This window comes from Galeopterus variegatus, unplaced genomic scaffold (genome assembly GCF_000696425.1).
Source record: "Galeopterus variegatus unplaced genomic scaffold, G_variegatus-3.0.2 Scaffold25, whole genome shotgun sequence".
Lineage (NCBI taxonomy): Eukaryota > Metazoa > Chordata > Mammalia > Dermoptera > Cynocephalidae > Galeopterus > Galeopterus variegatus.
Window position 1 is genome coordinate 722,655 of NW_007726136.1, and position 17,003 is coordinate 739,657.

General features: G+C 43.3%; 1 protein-coding gene across 1 annotated transcript in view; it reads left to right on the top strand.

The window, feature by feature from the left end:
* Positions 1 to 17,003, top strand: part of ANKFY1 (ankyrin repeat and FYVE domain containing 1) — a 78,145-nt gene that overhangs the window by 58,551 nt on the left and 2,591 nt on the right. The window contains exons 18-24 of the mRNA XM_008568732.1: positions 672 to 848; positions 9,984 to 10,131; positions 10,857 to 10,947; positions 11,258 to 11,382; positions 13,120 to 13,266; positions 14,842 to 14,932; positions 15,587 to 16,135. Coding sequence (XP_008566954.1) covers positions 672 to 848; positions 9,984 to 10,131; positions 10,857 to 10,947; positions 11,258 to 11,382; positions 13,120 to 13,266; positions 14,842 to 14,932; positions 15,587 to 15,719 — 912 coding nt within the window. The 3' untranslated portion in view covers positions 15,720 to 16,135. The remainder of the gene's footprint in view (positions 1 to 671; positions 849 to 9,983; positions 10,132 to 10,856; positions 10,948 to 11,257; positions 11,383 to 13,119; positions 13,267 to 14,841; positions 14,933 to 15,586; positions 16,136 to 17,003) is intronic.

The following is a 17,003-nucleotide window of genomic DNA, read 5'->3' on the forward strand; positions in this document are numbered from 1 at the left end:
CTGAGCACTCATACTAATGACAGCTCTTATAACTACAGTATCCTGTGTAGCTTGATTTGAGTCAGCTTCTGTCTGCTTTACATCGTTGCAGCAAAGTCTGTGACATGCTTTGGCTGTGTATTACCCTATAGCTCAGTAAGAGGAAACTTTCTGAAAATTTCTGAAGTCTTTGACGCTCAGGGGTCAGGCTGGCATTGCAGCTGTGGTGTTAGGATGCTGGGTGCTTTTGTTTTAGCCAAAACGAGGAGACTCTCAAGGCTAGTCTCCACCTTTGCCTCTCCCCAAACATCCCAGTATTATGGTGCCTTCCTGCCCCCGTCCTTCAGGTTGTCTCTTTCTTGGCTTTCTGTATCCAGTTCCTGCTGCAGGAGGATGCCAAGGCAGCTTGGATGAGTGCAGTAGCTCCGTTCCTCTGACCACATGGATGGACCGTGCACTCGTGGTTATGGAAACAAATATGTAGAGTTGGTCTGCTATATGTGTAGGTCTATTGTGTTGTGGGGGTGAGGGGGGTTGGCATTTAATGTTGGTTGTTGTTGGGAGGGAACTTCCTGGAACTAAGGGAAGGACTACGTCATGACCTCTGTAGTGGTCAGTGCAGCTTGCAGGTGCTCAGGAGGCACTCTTAAAAGGGAGCCCACTGACATTTTGGTTCTCTCTTGTTGCCTTAGGTGGATAACAAGGGCCGGAATTTTCTTCACGTGGCAGTTCAGAACTCTGACATTGAAAGTGTTCTATTCCTGATCAGTGTCCAGGCTAATGTGAATTCCAGAGTCCAGGATGCTTCCAAGTTGACCCCTTTGCACCTCGCTGTCCAAGCAGGCTCAGAGATTATTGTCCGCAATTTGGTAAGTGATACAGAAACATTATGGCATGTAACATGTGGATGAAGCATGTTGTAGAATGTGTAGAATCTCATCACAGATGTCTTTCCAGGTATTGGGAAAGGCAGCATGAATTTGGGGGAGTAGGCCAATACACTGAGGAAGACAGGTCTCAAGGGCTACATATCCTAAGTGCCCAGTGAGCTGCATGGGCAGGCAGATGCTGCAGTGGGACCTTGAGGGAAAATAGGATTTAGATGGCAGAGCAGGGTGGGAGCCTAAAGGGAGTGGAGATCCACTTCTGCTGTTTGCCTGCTGTCTGCCAGGTACTCACCTGGGATTTTCAGATGATCTGTCTCTCTTAATTCTCAAAACCACAGAGGGATGTAGGAAATTTTTCATATTTTACAAAGGAGAAAATGTTGGCTCAGAAAGCATTTCCACCCCCCGACCCCCACCCCCAAGGCTATCAGCTAGTACTGTAGATTTCAGCCATTTCTGTTTGACTCCAAAGCCTGCTTTTTCCTGCACAGCATAATGCCACCCAGGCAAGGGAAGGGTCTGAGCAAAGATGTGGATACTGGAAAGTGTATATTGTGTGTTTTATGTAGGAAAATTTGGCTGCAGTTTGAATAGAGAGTTGAAGGACATGTGGTTGGAGAGTTAGGTGGAGACCAGATTGTGGGATATCAAACTTCAAATGAAGAACTGTGAGCAGCCTTTATCTTTAGGCAGTGGAGAAACCATTGTAAGTGTTTGAGCTGAGAGAACATGGTCCAGAGCCAAGACAGGCTCCCATCTCCCGGCTGTTGCCCCCATTAGCCAGACACACACTGCAGAACTGACTACTGGGGTACTTGACCAGCCTTTGGTGCCCTGGGGTTTTTGTTTTCGAAAAATTTTCTAGAAAAATCTTTATGGGTTGATATGTGTTTTAGCTGAGAGAGCATTTCAAGAAGATGTTTTGGGGTGGGGTGTAAGGGTGGTAGGGGCAGGATCACCCATGAAGAGACTTAGGGGAGGTAGTGGCAGTGAGGGTTGGACTAGAGAATAATCGAGGAGGTGGATTTGATGGGGGTAGCAGCTAAAAAGGTGGCAGTAGGCCTTGAAGTAGTAGGGAATCAAGCCTCATGTTCATCAGTCTGCCTGCCTAGGGAGTTTTGAGGTCCTTACCAAGGTTCTCTTCTTGCCTTACTAAGGCCTGACCTCACAGGTGATAGGAGTGCCTAGAAAGAGCTGATTTTTCTTTTCTTTTTTTTTTTTTTTCCTTTTTGTCTTTTTTTTTCGTGTCCGGCAACGGACCGCAACCCTCAGTGTCGCGCCCGTACCGGACCGGGACCGGCAACGGGATCGCAACCCTCGGTGCTGCGCCCGCCCCTCGCTCAGCCAGTGAGCGGGAACCGGTCTGTATGTGGGATCCGAACCCTTGGCGGGAGCGCTGCCGCACTCCAAAGCGGCGCACTGTAGCAGTGCGCCACCGGGCTGGCCCGAAAGAGCTGATTTTTCAAAGTTCATGTGCTCCTTTCTCTCCGAACTGATGCAGCATAATGTTTGAACCTGTTTGCACTGAAACAATACCTCACTCACCTCTCTCCCTCCCCCCGCTTATCCAATCTTGGGGTTATCTATGATCCCTAGCACAGCACTAGCAACTGTGAATGTCCCTTTATGGTATGTCCTATCTGGAGTGTCCCATATTCACTCATAATATGTCTTGTCTATGAGTGATTTGACTGGGCACCCAGAGGTCTGGGGAGGCTGGGACTCAGAACCAGAACAGCTAACAAGTGCCTAGATTCTCCCAGAGGCAGGTGCCTGTACACACAAAGGGGGGGGGATTAGACCTCAGGAGAGGCAAATTGGGCTCTGACTACAAGCTAGAGTATTTTCTGTTAATAGCAACTGTCTTTGAAACTTTGCCAGAAAGCAGATGATGAATGAACCTCAAATACTAAAAGAATAGACAAGACATTATTTAAAGGTACTTCCTGTGTTTGATTCTGTAATTCTTTGTGTTCTTTCTTTTAAAAAATAATATAAAAATAGTACATGCTCATTGTAGAAAAACTTAAAGCACATAAGGATATAAAACAGAATTTCCCTTTCACTCTCAACTCTCCTTGAGTTTGGTATATATGCTTTTAAATACCTTCAAAGTGTGTGATGTTTGCATGTGTGCATGTGCACATGTGTATCTATACATATCTCTGTCTCCAAATGGAATCATACTGTATTAGTTTCTGTTGCTTATAGCATAAATACCTGGAACTGGGTAATTCATAAGAAAACAAAATTTATTGCTTACAGTTTCTGAGGCTGGGAAGTCCAAAGTCTGGAGAACATATCTGGTGAGGGTCTTCTTTGGTGGTGGCTTTACAGCAACTCACGGGTCTCACATGGCAGAAAATGGTGAAGCAGAGAGAGAGATTCTTGCATGCTCTCCTTTTAAAGCCCTCAGAACCACACACATGACCATCATTATTAATCCATTCATTAGAGCATAGTCTTCAGAATCTAATCACCTCTTCATGGCCCCACCTTTCAATTACCATAATAGGATTTCCCACTTTCAACAGTTACAGTGGGGATTAAGCTTTTGACTTTGGAGGGGGCATTCAATCCACTGCACATACCATCTTCTAACCTGCCTTTTTTTTTTTTTTTAAAGATGACCAGTAAGGGGATCTTAACCCTTGACTTGGTGTTGTCAGCACTACGCTCTCCCAAGTGAGCTAACTGGCGATCCCTATACAGGGATCCGAACCTGTGGCCTTGTTGTTATCCGCCCCGCCCTCTCCCAAGTGAGCTAACTGGCGATCCCTATACAGGGATCCGAACCTGTGGCCTTGTTGTTATCCGCCCCGCCCTCTCCCAAGTGAGCTAACTGGCGATCCCTATACAGGGATCCGAACCTGTGGCCTTGTTGTTATCCGCCCCGCCCTCTCCCAAGTGAGCTAACTGGCGATCCCTATACAGGGATCCGAACCTGTGGCCTTGTTGTTATCCGCCCCGCCCTCTCCCAAGTGAGCCACAGGCTGGCCCTTTTTTTTTTTTTTTTTAATTTTCATTTATCAGTATACAATGTAGTTGATTTTCGTGTCCCTTTACAAATTCCTCCTTTTCCTCCCTCCCTCTCCCCCTCCACCATCAACATCATATTTGTTTGTCTTAACAAGTTCAAAGAATTGTTGTAATTGGTGTGTCTTCTTCCTCCCCCCAACCCCTGCCATTCATTTGTATATTATTTATTTTTATTAGCTCTCACAAATAAGTGAGAATGTGCTGTATTTCTCTTTCTGTGCCTTGCTTATTTCACTTAAATATAATTTTGTCTAAGTCTGTCCATGTCGCTGGGAATGGTAGTATTTCTTTTTTTTTTATAGCAGAGTAGTATTGCATTGTGTAGATATACCACAGTTTCCTTATCCACTCATCTGATGATGGGCATTTAGGCTGGTTCTAACTCTTGGCTGTTGTAAATAGCAAAGCAATAAACATGGGAGTACCAGGTACCCCTTCAACACGATGGTTTCCATTCCTCTGGGTATATACCCAGCAATGGAATAGGTGGGTCATATGATAGATGTATCTGTAATTGTTTGAGGAAGCTCCACACCATTTTCCATAAAGGCTGTACCATTTTGCAGTCCCATCAACAGTGTATGGAGGGTTCCTTTTTCTTGACATTCTCTCCAGCGTTTGTCATTCTCAGTCTTTTGGATATTAGCCATCCTAACTGGAGTGAGATGGTATCTCAAAGTGGTTTTGATTTGCATTTCCTGAATGTTGAGTTATGTTGAGCATTTTTTCATGTATCTGTTGGCCATTCATATATCTTCCCTCTGAGAAATGCCTATTCAGCTCCTTTGCCCATTTTTTAATTGGGTTACTTGTGTTTTTGCTGTTAAGTCGTTTGAGTTCCTTGTATATTCTGGTTACTAATCCTTTGTCAGATGTATATTTTGCACATATTTTCTCCCACTCGGTTGGTTGTCTTTTGGCTCTGTTAATTGTTTCTTTTGCTGTGTAGAAGCTTTTTAGTTTGATGTAATCCCATTTGTTTATTTTTCCTTTGGTTGCCTGTGTTTCTGGGGTTATATTCATAAAGTCTGCACCCAGTCCTACTTCCTGGAGTGTTTCTCCTATGTTTTCTTTAAGGAATTTTATCATTTCAGGACATATATTTATTTCTTTACTTAAATATATTAATATTATATTTAATTAATTTTGAGTTGATTTTGGTATATGGTAAGAGGTACAGGTCTAGTTTCATTCCCCTATATATGAATGTCCAATTTTCCCAGCACCATTTACTGAAAAGGCAGTCTCTTCCCCAGTGTGTAGTCTTGGTGCCTTTGTCAAAGATCAGATGGCTGTAGGTGCATGGGTTGATTTCTGGATTCTCTATTCTGTTCCATTGGTCTGTTTGTCTGTTTTTATGCCTGTACCATGCTTTTTTGGTAGTGTTGCTGGGGGGAGGAAAGACAACAATCACAACAGGTCCTTGATCCTGTTCAGACAAGTGAACAGATATGATGTTGTTGGGGGTGGCGGGGGAGAGGGAAGTGGGAAAGAGGAATTGGTAAAGGGACATGAAAATGAACTACATTGTATATTGATAAATTAAAATTTAAAAATTTTATAAAATAAAAATAAATAAAGTCAGGTAGTGTTACACCTCTGGCTTTATTTTTTATGCTCAAGATTGCTTTGGCTATTCGTGGTCTTTTGTTCTTCCACATGAATGTTAAGATTGTTTTTTCCACTTTGAGAAAATTGTCATTGGAATTTTGATGGGATTGCATTGAACCTGTAGATCACTTGGGTAGTATGGACATTTCCACAATGTTAATTCTTCCAATCCAAGAGCATGGGATATCTTTCCATCTTCTTGTGTCCTCTTTAATTTCTCTCAACAGTGGTTTGTAGTTCTCGTCATAGAGATTTTTCACATCCTTGGTTAAATTTATTCCTAGGTATTTTATTTTTTTGGTGGCTATTGTAAATGGGTTAGCTTTCTTGATTTCTTTTTCTGCCAGTTCATTGTTAGAATACAGAAATGCTTCTGATTTTTGTGTGTTGATTTTGTATCATGCAACTTCGCTGAAATCATTTATTAACTCTAAGAGGTTTTTTGTAAAGTCTTTAGGCTGTTCTCTGTATAGGATCATGTCATCTGCAAACAGGGACAGTTGGACCTCATCTTTTCCAATTTGGATGCCCTTTATTTCCTTCTCTTCCCTGATTACTCTGGCTAGTACTTCCAACACTACATTGAATAGGAGTGGTGAGAGTGGGCATCCTTGTCTTGTTCCTGTTCTTCAGGGAAAAGCTTTCAATTTTTCTCCATTCAGGATGATATTGGCAATGGGTTTATCATATATGGCTTTAGTTGTGTTGAGATACTTTCCTTGTATACCCAATTTATAGGAGTCTTTATCATGAATGAATGTTGAATTTTGTCAAATGCTTTTTCACCTTCTGTAGAGATGATCATATGGTTTTTGTGTTTGATTTTATTGATGTGGTGTATCACATTTATTGATTTGCATATTTTGAACCAACCTTGCATCCCTGGGATGAATCCCATTTGATCAAGGTGTATAATTTTATGTATGTGTTGCTGTATTCTATCAGCTAGTATTTTATTGAGGATTTTTGCATCTATATTCATCAAAGATATTGGCCTGTAGTTTTCTTTTTTTGTTGTATCTTTGTCTGGTTTTGGTATCAGGGTGATGTTTGCCTCATAGAATGAGTTTGGGAGAGTGGCCTCTGTTTCAATTTTTTGGAATAGTTTGTAGAGAATTGGTATTAATTCTTCTTTAAAGGTTTGGTAGAATTCTGCAGCGAAGCCATCCAGTCCTGGGCTTTTCCTTTTTGGGAGACTGCTGGTAACAGCTTCAATTTCTTTGATTGTTATTGGTCTGTTCAGATTTTCAGTGTCTTCTTGGCTCAGTCTTGGTAGTTTGTGTGTGTCCAAAAATTTATCCATTTCCTCCAGATTTTCAAATTTGTTGGCTTATGGTTGTTTATAGTAGTCTCTAATGATTCCTTGTATTTCTGAGGTATTGGTTGTAATATCACCATTTTCATTTCTAATTTTTATTTCTGTCTTTTCTTCTTTTTTCAATTAGCCTTGCTAATGGTTTTTCAATTTTATTTATCTTTTCAAAAAATCAACTTTTTGTTTCATTGATCTTTTGCATTGTTTTTTGGGTTTCTGTTTCACTTAGTTCTACTCTGATCTTAATTATTTCTTTCTGTCTACTAACTTTGGGTTTGAATTGTTCTTGTTTTTCTAATTCTTTACGATGAAGTGTTAGATTGTTTACTTGCCATCTTTCCATTCTTCTGAATTAAGCATTTAGTGTGATAAATTTCCCCCTTAGTACTGCTTTTGCAAGTATCCCACAGGTTTTGGTATGATGTGTCATTATTTTCATTAGTTTCAAAAATTTTTTTGATTTCCTTTTTAATTTCTTCTTAGACCTGTATGTCATTAAGTAGGATGTTGTTTAATTTCATTGTATTTGTATAGTTTCCAGAGTTTCGTTTGTTGTTGATTTCTAGTTTTAATCCATTGTGGTCTGAAAAAATACATGGGATAATTCCAGTTTTTTGAATTTGTTGAGACTTGATTTGTGACCTAATGTGGTCTATCCCAGAGAATGCTGCATGTGCTGAAGAGAAGAATGAATATTCTGACTTTGTTGGATGAAATGTTCTGTATATATCTGCCAGGTCCAATTGGTCTAAAGTGTTGTTTAGGTCTTGTTTCTTTTGATTTTTTGCCTAGATGATCTGTCCAGTGTTGAGAGTGGGGTGTTCAAGTCCCCTACTATTATGGTATTTGTGTCTATCTCTTTCTTTAGGTCTAATAGTGTTTGCTTTATAACTCTGACTGCTCCAATTTTGGTTGCATAAATATTTGTGATTGTTATGCCTTCTTGTTGGATAGATACTTTTATCATTATATAGTGGCCTTCTTTATCTTTTTTTATGGTTTTTGGTTTAAAGTCTATTTTATCAGATATAAGAATAGCTACTCCAGCTCTTTTTTTGTTTCTATTTGCATGGTATATCTTTTTCCATCCTTTCACTCTTACTCTTTGTGTGTCTTTACAGGTGAGGTTGGTCTCTTAAAGGCAGCATCTTGTTGGATCCATCTTTTTAATCCAGTCAGTCTCTGTCTTTTGAGTGGGGAATTCAAACCGTTTACATTGAGTTATTATTGAAAGGTGTTGATTTACTTGTGGCATTATATTGATTTTTGTTTGGATGTTTAAATATCTTTTGTTCCTTTCTTTCTGATTTCCTGATTGTCTTCTGTGTTTGTTGGCTTCTTGGAATAGTGGTAAAGTTTTTTTTTTTTTTTTTCCTCTTTATTGTTAACATTTTATTGTACTGGTTGGTTTTGTTCTATCTTGAGTATTCATGGTAGTGATGGTTGTTTTTCAGATACCAGACCTAGTACTCCCATGAGAATTTCTAGTAAGGCTGGTTATGTGGTAGTGAACTCCCATAGTTTTTGCTTGTCTGGGAAATATACTATTTGTCCTTCATTTTGGAAGGATAGCCTTGCTAGGTAAAGTATTCTTAGCTGGCAATTTTTGTCTTTTAGTATTTTGAATATATCATCCCATTCTCTTCTGGCTTTTAGGGTTTCTGATAAAAAGTCTGATGTTAGTCTGATAGGGGTTCCCTTATAGGTGACTTGACACTTCTCTCTTGCAGCTTTTAAGATTCTCTCTTGGTCTTTGAGTCTTGCCAATTTGACTATAACATGTCTTAGAGAGGACCTTTTTGGGTTGAATGTGTTGGGAGATCTTTGAGCCTCCTATACCTGGGAAGTTTTCTCCTATTATTTCATTGAATATGTTTTCAATGCCATTTCCTTTTTCCTTCCCTTCTGGAATACCCAGATTTGGATATTGGAGCACTTAAGGTTGTCAGTTATCTCTTAGATTTTCTTCAAGTTTTTAAATTCTTTTTTTTTTTTTTTTTGTCCACCTGTGTTATTTTGAACAAGCCATCTTCAAGGTCAGAAATTCTCTCTTCTGCTTGTTCTAGCCTAGTGGTTAAGCTCTCTGTTGTGTTTTCTATTTTGTTTAATGAATCCTTCAGCTCCACAAGCTCTGCTACATTCTTTTTCAGGGCATTGATTTCTTTGTACATTTTCTCTTTCAGGTCCTGTATATATTTTTTAATTTTGTTGTGTTGTCTGAGTCTTGTATCTCATTTAGTTTCCTTAGAGTTGTTGCTCAATTCCTTGTCAGTCATTTCAAGGACTTCCTGTTCTATAGGGCTTAGAACTTGAGAGTCGTTATATTCCTTTGGTGGTGTCGTACTTTCTTGGTTTTTCATATTTCTAGTATTTATCCATTCGTGTTTAGTCATTGTGGCAAAGGCTATCTCAATCTACTTGTTCTACCCTGGTGTCTGGAGCAATATCAGGGAGTTTTGTTGATGCTTAGCTGCCTGTTGCTACCTCAGGGTCCAGGGGTCAGCGGCTGGGGCTTCTCTTGGGGGCGGGGACTCGCATGGCCTGGCCTGGGTCCTGTGCAGAGGGTGCCAGGTCTTGGAGTCACTGCCTTGGGTCCCAGGGGTCAGTGGCAGCTGGGGCCTCTCTCGGGGGCTGAGACTTCCCTGGTGGTGGCCGGGGTCCCGCCTACCTGAGGTCCTAGGGGTTGGCAGCGGCTGGGGCTTCTCTCTAACCTGCCTTTTTAAAATTAGCTGTATCATCAACATTTCCCCATGTCAATCCATAAATATTTATTATCTTAATGGCTACTTATTCTATTGTTTGTATATATTATAATTTTTATAACTAAACTTTTTTTGTCATTTTTACTATTATAAGCAGTGGATATCCTTATATAGTACAGTGAATCACTGCAGTCCTGTGCAGTTTATATACTAAAGTGTTAGAAGTAAAATTTCTGTGTCCCAAAGAATGTCTAACATTTTGATAGATAACTGCCGGTTTTCCCATGGCACAGGTTTTGTGGGTTACACCTCACTGGGAGTATGTGTGAGGCCCTTATGCCAGCAGGGCAGACCATCAGTCTCTGGGTGTCAGAAGATAGGCAGGCTTGACCTCTGTAAGTGGGACCTTGATTGTGGTAGAGAGGCTGCTTATGTAATCAACTTCAACAGCTTCTTGCAGGAGCCAAAGTGAATGAATTAACCAAGCACCGCCAGACCGCCCTCCATCTTGCTGCCCAGCAGGACCTGCCTACCATCTGCTCAGTCCTCCTAGAGAATGGAGTGGACTTTGCTGCTGTGGATGAGAATGGAAATAATGGTAATTGCCAGTCATTCCTCTGTGTACAGTGCTAAGTGCCTTGAGTAATCCCTCCATTCTAGGGGTGGAGGTGCTCCGCACCCTTGAGTTTGCTCCCCCTTGGGGAGGTTGGCTTTTTTTTTTTTTTTTTCCTTTTTTGTCTTTTTTCGTGACTGGCACCGGATCGCAACCCTCAGTGTCGCGCCCGTACCAGACCGGGACCGGCAACGGGATCGCAACCCTCGGTGTTACGCCCGCACCTTGCTCAGTCAGTGAGTGGCCGGTCTGTACGTGGGATCCGAACCCTCGGCGGGAGCGCCGCTGCCCTCCCAAGCGGCGCACTGTAGCAGTGCGCCACCAGGCCGGTCCCGGGAGGTTGGCTTTTGCAGGAACAGAGCTATGACAGGAAGTGCTCTGCTAGGAGAGAGAGCATCTCCAACCTGCCACTGACTAGGCCTTGGGCATCCTCCTGGTATGATTGGTAACCCTGGAAGCCTAAAGTGGCTTCTTGTGAAACTATTGAATCTCATCTTTGGATGACCACTGAAGCAGAAAGCAAAGGCTTATGAGATTGCATTTATGCCTCATTCTTGGAGGGTGGTGAAGAATGGAAAGGATGGCTCTTTGAGTGGCCAGTTGCTGCTCTGACTGAGTCCCATTTAGTGGGAGGTTTGTGAGGGTGGGGAGGAGTTGAGATTTTTCTGTGTGTGCTTCTGGCTTGCACAGTAAGAGGATTTACTCCCCAGCTCTTCATCTGGCTGTCATGCATGGTCGGCTCAACAATATCCGGGTTCTCCTGACAGAGTGCACAGTGGATGCCGAAGCCTTTAATCTGAGGTGAGTGTGTCTGGTCCAGAGCAAAGACCAGGGTTGCACATCACCCAGTCTGCCAACCAGAGTTGGTGGTCGCTGGTGCCTCCCATCAGCCCCATGTACACACTGCAGAACTGGCCACTGCTGTATTTGATCAGCTTTTGGTACCCTGGTATTTTTGTTTTTTTAAACAAACACTTTTTAGGAAAACTTTTGTGACCTGTTATGTGTCCTTTAGATGTATGCAGCTTCACAGAGTTCAGAAAATTCCATTTCTTTTGGGTATGATGGCCATGGCAGATACATACCTAACTTTTCTAACATGTTTTATCAGAGGCCAGTCACCACTGCACATTTTGGGACAATATGGCAAAGAGAATGCAGCAGCCATCTTTGATCTCTTCTTGGAATGCATGCCTGAGTATCCTCTAGATAAACCAGATGCAGAAGGAAACACGGGTATGTAAAAAGGTGTTTGTATGCCTTTGCTTCCTAGGTAAACAAGAGCCCAGGCACACATGTCACTCTCTGGGTGCATTCAGCTCACTGTATTTTGGTTGTGCTCTCTGAGCATATGTCACAGATCCCTGTCGTGGAATTTGGAGTGTCTGATTTTAGGCACAACCACATCTGAAGTACATCTAGTGCCCCAAAGCCATACCTGTGGCCAAACAGGCCTGCCCACCTGTATTTATTGCCCTCACCTGCCTTTACTCTGGTTAACTAGGACCCTACCCAAGCTCCAAATTCCAGCAGAGGGTTAAATATAAGCCCCTCACAGGGACTTCAGAAGGAGGAAATGTGCTACAGTATGTGTTGACATGTTTTGAAAAGGTGACAAATGATATACAGGTACATGGGATGCCTTCTTGTGGAGAACATTAATATGCCTCTTGTGGTTTGCTCACTGGGTTCACTTGTGTAGCTTTCATAGCTTTTTTCACGTACTTTGCATTTGTTTTCTTGTTGAATACTCACAACAACCCCATAAAGTAAGCAATGCATATAGTTGGGTCCCATTTTTCAGGTAAGGAAACAACGACTCAAAAAAACCAGATGAAAACCAGATCCCTATCATCCTGGCTGGGGCTCTCCAGGCACCTCCGTTGCTGTTGAATCCCATTTGTTCACCTTCTTGCCAGACAGAACCTCCACTGCCTGCTCTGAACCTTAACATGGGACCAAACATTGTGTCACCATTTCTTAGTCTTGGGAAGTTGTTGGCCTTGATACATGAATGTGTTTTTAAAGCTGACAGTGATGGACCTGAGCTTCAGAGGAGTCAGCCCCGGGGAGTGAGCTGTGGACCCAGCATATACTCAGTGAACAGCACTGCCCAGGATCAGGTGAACAGGCAGCCAGGGAAGGGCTTCATGTCCAGGCTTCCAATTTACAGTCAGTCACCTGAGTTCAAATGCCTAGCTATGTCATATTCTAGCAGGGTGACTGGGTAAATTTTCTAACCTCTCTATGCTTGTTTCCTCATTTGATCATGGGAATAATAACCTTCATCTTATTGCATCATTTGGAGACTTAAATAATTTAAATAAAGTGCCTGGTAAAGGTGAGCAAAGGGGAGCTGTTGTTAGCTGTAATTGTTAGTAGGGAAGGCCATCAGGCCGTCAGGATGGCCTGACCAGAACCTGGGTTTCCACTGTGTCTGCATCTGCACAGAGGAGAGGCTTCATGGGGCAGAAGTACTTTGTGGAGTATGTTCCCCATGCTGGTTTCTTTTCTCTCTGTGTATGCAACTCACAAATCTTTTAGATTTAGTTACATTGTGTGAAAAGAGCTTTCTTCTTTGTGTTGAAACCAGTGTTTCATGCCAGAGGAAGGCAACCAAGACTATTTATTTTTCCTTCATTGTCAGATCCCTACCTTAATTCTCTTGTAGCCATAGCTCTACAGGGGAAAGAGTGTATCTCTGGAACTATAGCTTCTTTACAATCCCTTGGCTCGTGGCCAGATCCTTTATTGGAAGATGCTGCAGATACTCTATGGAGGTCTCACCAGAGCCTCAAGGACCCGTGTGTGTCTGTGGGGACTTTCCTAACAATGTCTAGTGATTATTGTTCTTGTCTACACTGATAACTCCCATCTTAATGTGACTGCCAGCAGTCTGTCCTCTGCCTACTCTTTGGCAGTGCCAGGCTGGGCCAGATGGGAAGTAGCCCTGCCTATGGTTTTGTTTTCCAGTGCTGCTCTTAGCATACATGAAAGGAAATGCCAACTTGTGCCGTGCCATTGTCCGATCTGGTGCTCGCCTTGGGGTGAATAATAACCAAGGAGTCAACATTTTCAACTACCAAGTTGCCACTAAGCAACTTCTGTTTAGATTATTAGGTGAGTGGCTTACTTTGTGTTCTTTCACTGCAAGCCCAGTTACAGTGTTGATTATCTAGATGTATTAATGATCTTTAAATCTCATAATGACTTATTTTAAGACCTGAACCAGTAGTTTCCATGCAGCATATGGGATTATTTGTACGAATGGGATGAAGGGCCCTTCAGCAATGTTGGGATGGTCACTGTTAGCAGGCCCCTGTCAATTTTACACTCCCTCTGAACATTCCAGGAATCCACAAGCTCCAGACAAGTCACCCTTACCAAGTCTCCTGGCTGCTTATCTGTGCACTCATCCTCCTTTGGCTGATTCAGATTCTCTGCAGCCTTCAAACTGGCCTCTGCATCCTCCTCCATGGCTTCTTCCTCCTCCATGTTTCATTTGTGCAGAGGAGCACTTCACTCTTGAAGATTTGTACTAGCGAGTCTGTTCTCTTCCTTGTTGAGGACGTGGAAAGAATCAGAGTGTCTTGAGTGCCTGTGTGTGCCTGTGCTGTGTCATCACCCACAGTGGAGACAGACTGGCAGAGAAACATGCTCAGAAATACTCAGTAGCCATGTGATCTTGATGTAGGTGACTTGCCCAAGGCCACACAGCTGTTTTGTGGCAGAGCCAGCATTAAAGCATGGTGCCTGTGGTGTCTACTTTAACTTTCCCTTTGCCAGGCACTTGGTTGGCCTCTTAAGAGCTCAGAACAGCTGCCCTCACAGTGCTGACATGTAGGAGGTTCTCGGTAGTGACTGATTCATGTGCTGCTCCCTCCCTCGGAGCTCTGTCTCCTCCTATCATAGAGCAGTCAGGACAGTGCCTGGCATAGAGCTAGAGTTCAGTAAATAAACACTAGTGATTGTTGTTTTTGTCTACACTGATAACTCGTACCTTAATGTGAAAACTGAACTCCTCGTCTGCTCTCATTCTTTCTCTTAGGTCTCTTCTCTGCTGGTGGTCCCACCACAGACTCAGTCACTCTATCAGAAATCTGGGAAGCAGGGTCTGGCCGGTTAGCTCAATTGGTTAGAGCACAGTGTTGTAACACCAAGCTCAAGGTTTCTGATCCCCATACCAGCCAGCCGCCAATAAAAAAAGGAACCTGGGAATCATCTTTGCCTCTTTCCTGCTCCCTGCCTCCCTCTCACATTCTGCGCTTCTATTCAGTCACAGAATCTTACACATTCTGCCTCCTCAGTTTCGCTTGTCTCGGTCCCCTCCTCTGTGTTTCCCTGGCCATTGACTACCTGCCAGTCTTTCTAGCTGTGTGGTCTCTGCTCTCTCCCCACCATGCCTTACACTCCAGCCATCCCTGACTGTGTGTGTTTTTCCCACAGACAGTGTGCTGTGTCGCTAACTTGAACTTTCCTTCTCTCCCAGTCTGCCTGGCAAGTGCTGATTCTCCATAGTCTCCTCTGAAGCCTTCCCTGACCCAATTAGATTACATTACACCTTCATCCCTCATGTCACTCTGCAATGTGTTGCTTTATTTTACTGGTCTGTTTCCCTGCTCCCACTAAGCCATGAGTCCTGCCTGGCACAGTCACTGTTTGATAGGAACTAGTCTTCCCCTGTATGTGTTACAGATATGCTGTCCAAGGAGCCTCCATGGTGTGATGGCTCCAACTGCTATGAGTGCACTGCCAAGTTTGGAGTCACAACTCGCAAGCATCACTGGTAAGACCCCCATCATCACTTGCCAGAGGAATGAGGGGACTTCTGCTGATGTCACTGCAACCTTTTCCATGATAAGCCATGAACTTGCCAGGGCTCTACACTCTCCTGGGCAATACTGACCAAATGGAGGGATGAGAGGACGGGACTGAGCATACCCAAGGGTCCCACTGAGGACTAGAGATGTAGGGAAGGCAGGGGTGCTCAAATGTGGCGGCTTTCCTGCTGGCTGCTGAGGGTGCACAGGTCTCAGGGGGCCTGTCAGGCTTCCTGTCATCTTCTCTGGGCTTCTGCTTACTGCAGAGCTGAGATGAGTTACTGTCCTCATAGTGTGCCTGAGTACAGGCTGCTCTACCAAGAGCTTAGGAGCTGTTCCCATTAAATGAGACAGTTCTTTTGCTCATGCTGAGCTGCTTATGATCTTTAAAAAAAAAGCCTTCAGTTTTGCTTTAACTTAAATATTGGCTAGAATTTTATTTTCATGGACAAAAAGTTATACATGAAGTGGTGTAACCTGGCTGGCGGGTGGCAGAGTTGACCATACGGTATGAGTTGTGGGCTGGCCCTGTCTGTGAGGGCACTGTCATTGTCCTCACGTGCCAGAAAGCAGTCTGCTCTTCAGTATCCCTCTCACACTTCCTTTCTTTGCTTCCACAGTCGTCACTGCGGACGTCTTCTTTGCCATAAATGCTCGACCAAGGAGATTCCTATTATAAAGTTTGATCTGAACAAGCCTGTGCGAGTTTGCAACATTTGCTTTGATGTACTGACTCTGGGTGGGGTCTCTTAGTGAGCCCCTGGGGGTCCAGGCCACATCCCCAGTCACCTCCCCAGCAGCTGCTCTGCTCACCAGCCTGACCCACCCAGAGCAGGAGCTGGCGGTCATCTTCATGGAACAATTAAGGACCTTGGTGTGATAGATCCCATTTCAAATGATTCTGTATGATTGTCAGTGTGTCAGACTGTGATTGATTTCACTAGATGTCTCACTAATTGGACCAGGCCATTTAGCCTAAGTGGTAAATGTGATAGGAATTAGACCCCATTCAGCTAGCAACATACAAGGATACTTTGAAAACCATTTTCCCTTCCAGCAGTTGAGTGTCCATGCTAGAGCATTCATGAAGTCTTCCTGCCTCAGCTGACTATGCGGCCTAACATGGTGTAGGAAGCTAGCTGCTTAATGAGGGCTGGCTTTACTCTAGGGTAAGTGGCTGTGGACTTTTATGCACAGTGTTTTCATAAAGATAATAGGATCCTTTTACCCTAAAGTCTTTTTTTTTTTTTTTTCTTAAGCTAAGCTGTATTTTTAGTGAGCTACCCCTTTTAAAAAGGTAAAATCTTTCTAAACAGGGTTCAAAGATGAGAGCTGAAAAATCGTGGCCTTAACAACTGAAAGCTTTACCAGTGTTTGTGCTACTGAGGTGTCAGGAGTGCAGTTTGGCAGCTTGGCACCTCTTAGCAGCTGTCTCATTCTCTCGTCTTGCTGCATCCTGTCTGTGGAGTCGTCAGTCACTGCCACTAGAGAGTGGTGGAGGAAATGCACTTTTATTGTGCTGCACTTTTTATATAGCTGCATTATTGGTGATTCCAATTTAAAAATCCATATTCAAAAATACCCTCACTCATCCTTGCATCAGTGATTCTAATGATCAACTTTGACTGGACCTCAGCTCACATTAATCTTAAAGGAAAAACACGTAGGGTGTCTTTTGGAGTAATAGATTCATATAGGCCAAGTTGAGAAGAATAGGTAAGGCTTTAGCTTCAGGGAGGGGCATTTCCAGCCTCAGGACAATGGCCCCTATCTCCCTGATAGGAATGCTTCTTGCTGAAACCTTTCCTAGTTATGCTGTGTGTCTGTTGGTGCCAGTTCTGTGTAGCTTGCCCTGCCCCGTAAGGGCCAACAGCTGAAGGCCCTGGCCAGTGTGTGAACCATTTTGGAAGGCGCTCTGGCTTGTGTGCTGATGAGGCTGCCAGAACTTGTTAGGCCTTAGTTGCTGCTAGTACATATGTTAAACCTGAAGTGTTAAACTTCTTTTCTTTTGAAAGTTTGGCCAGTTTTTTAAAAATA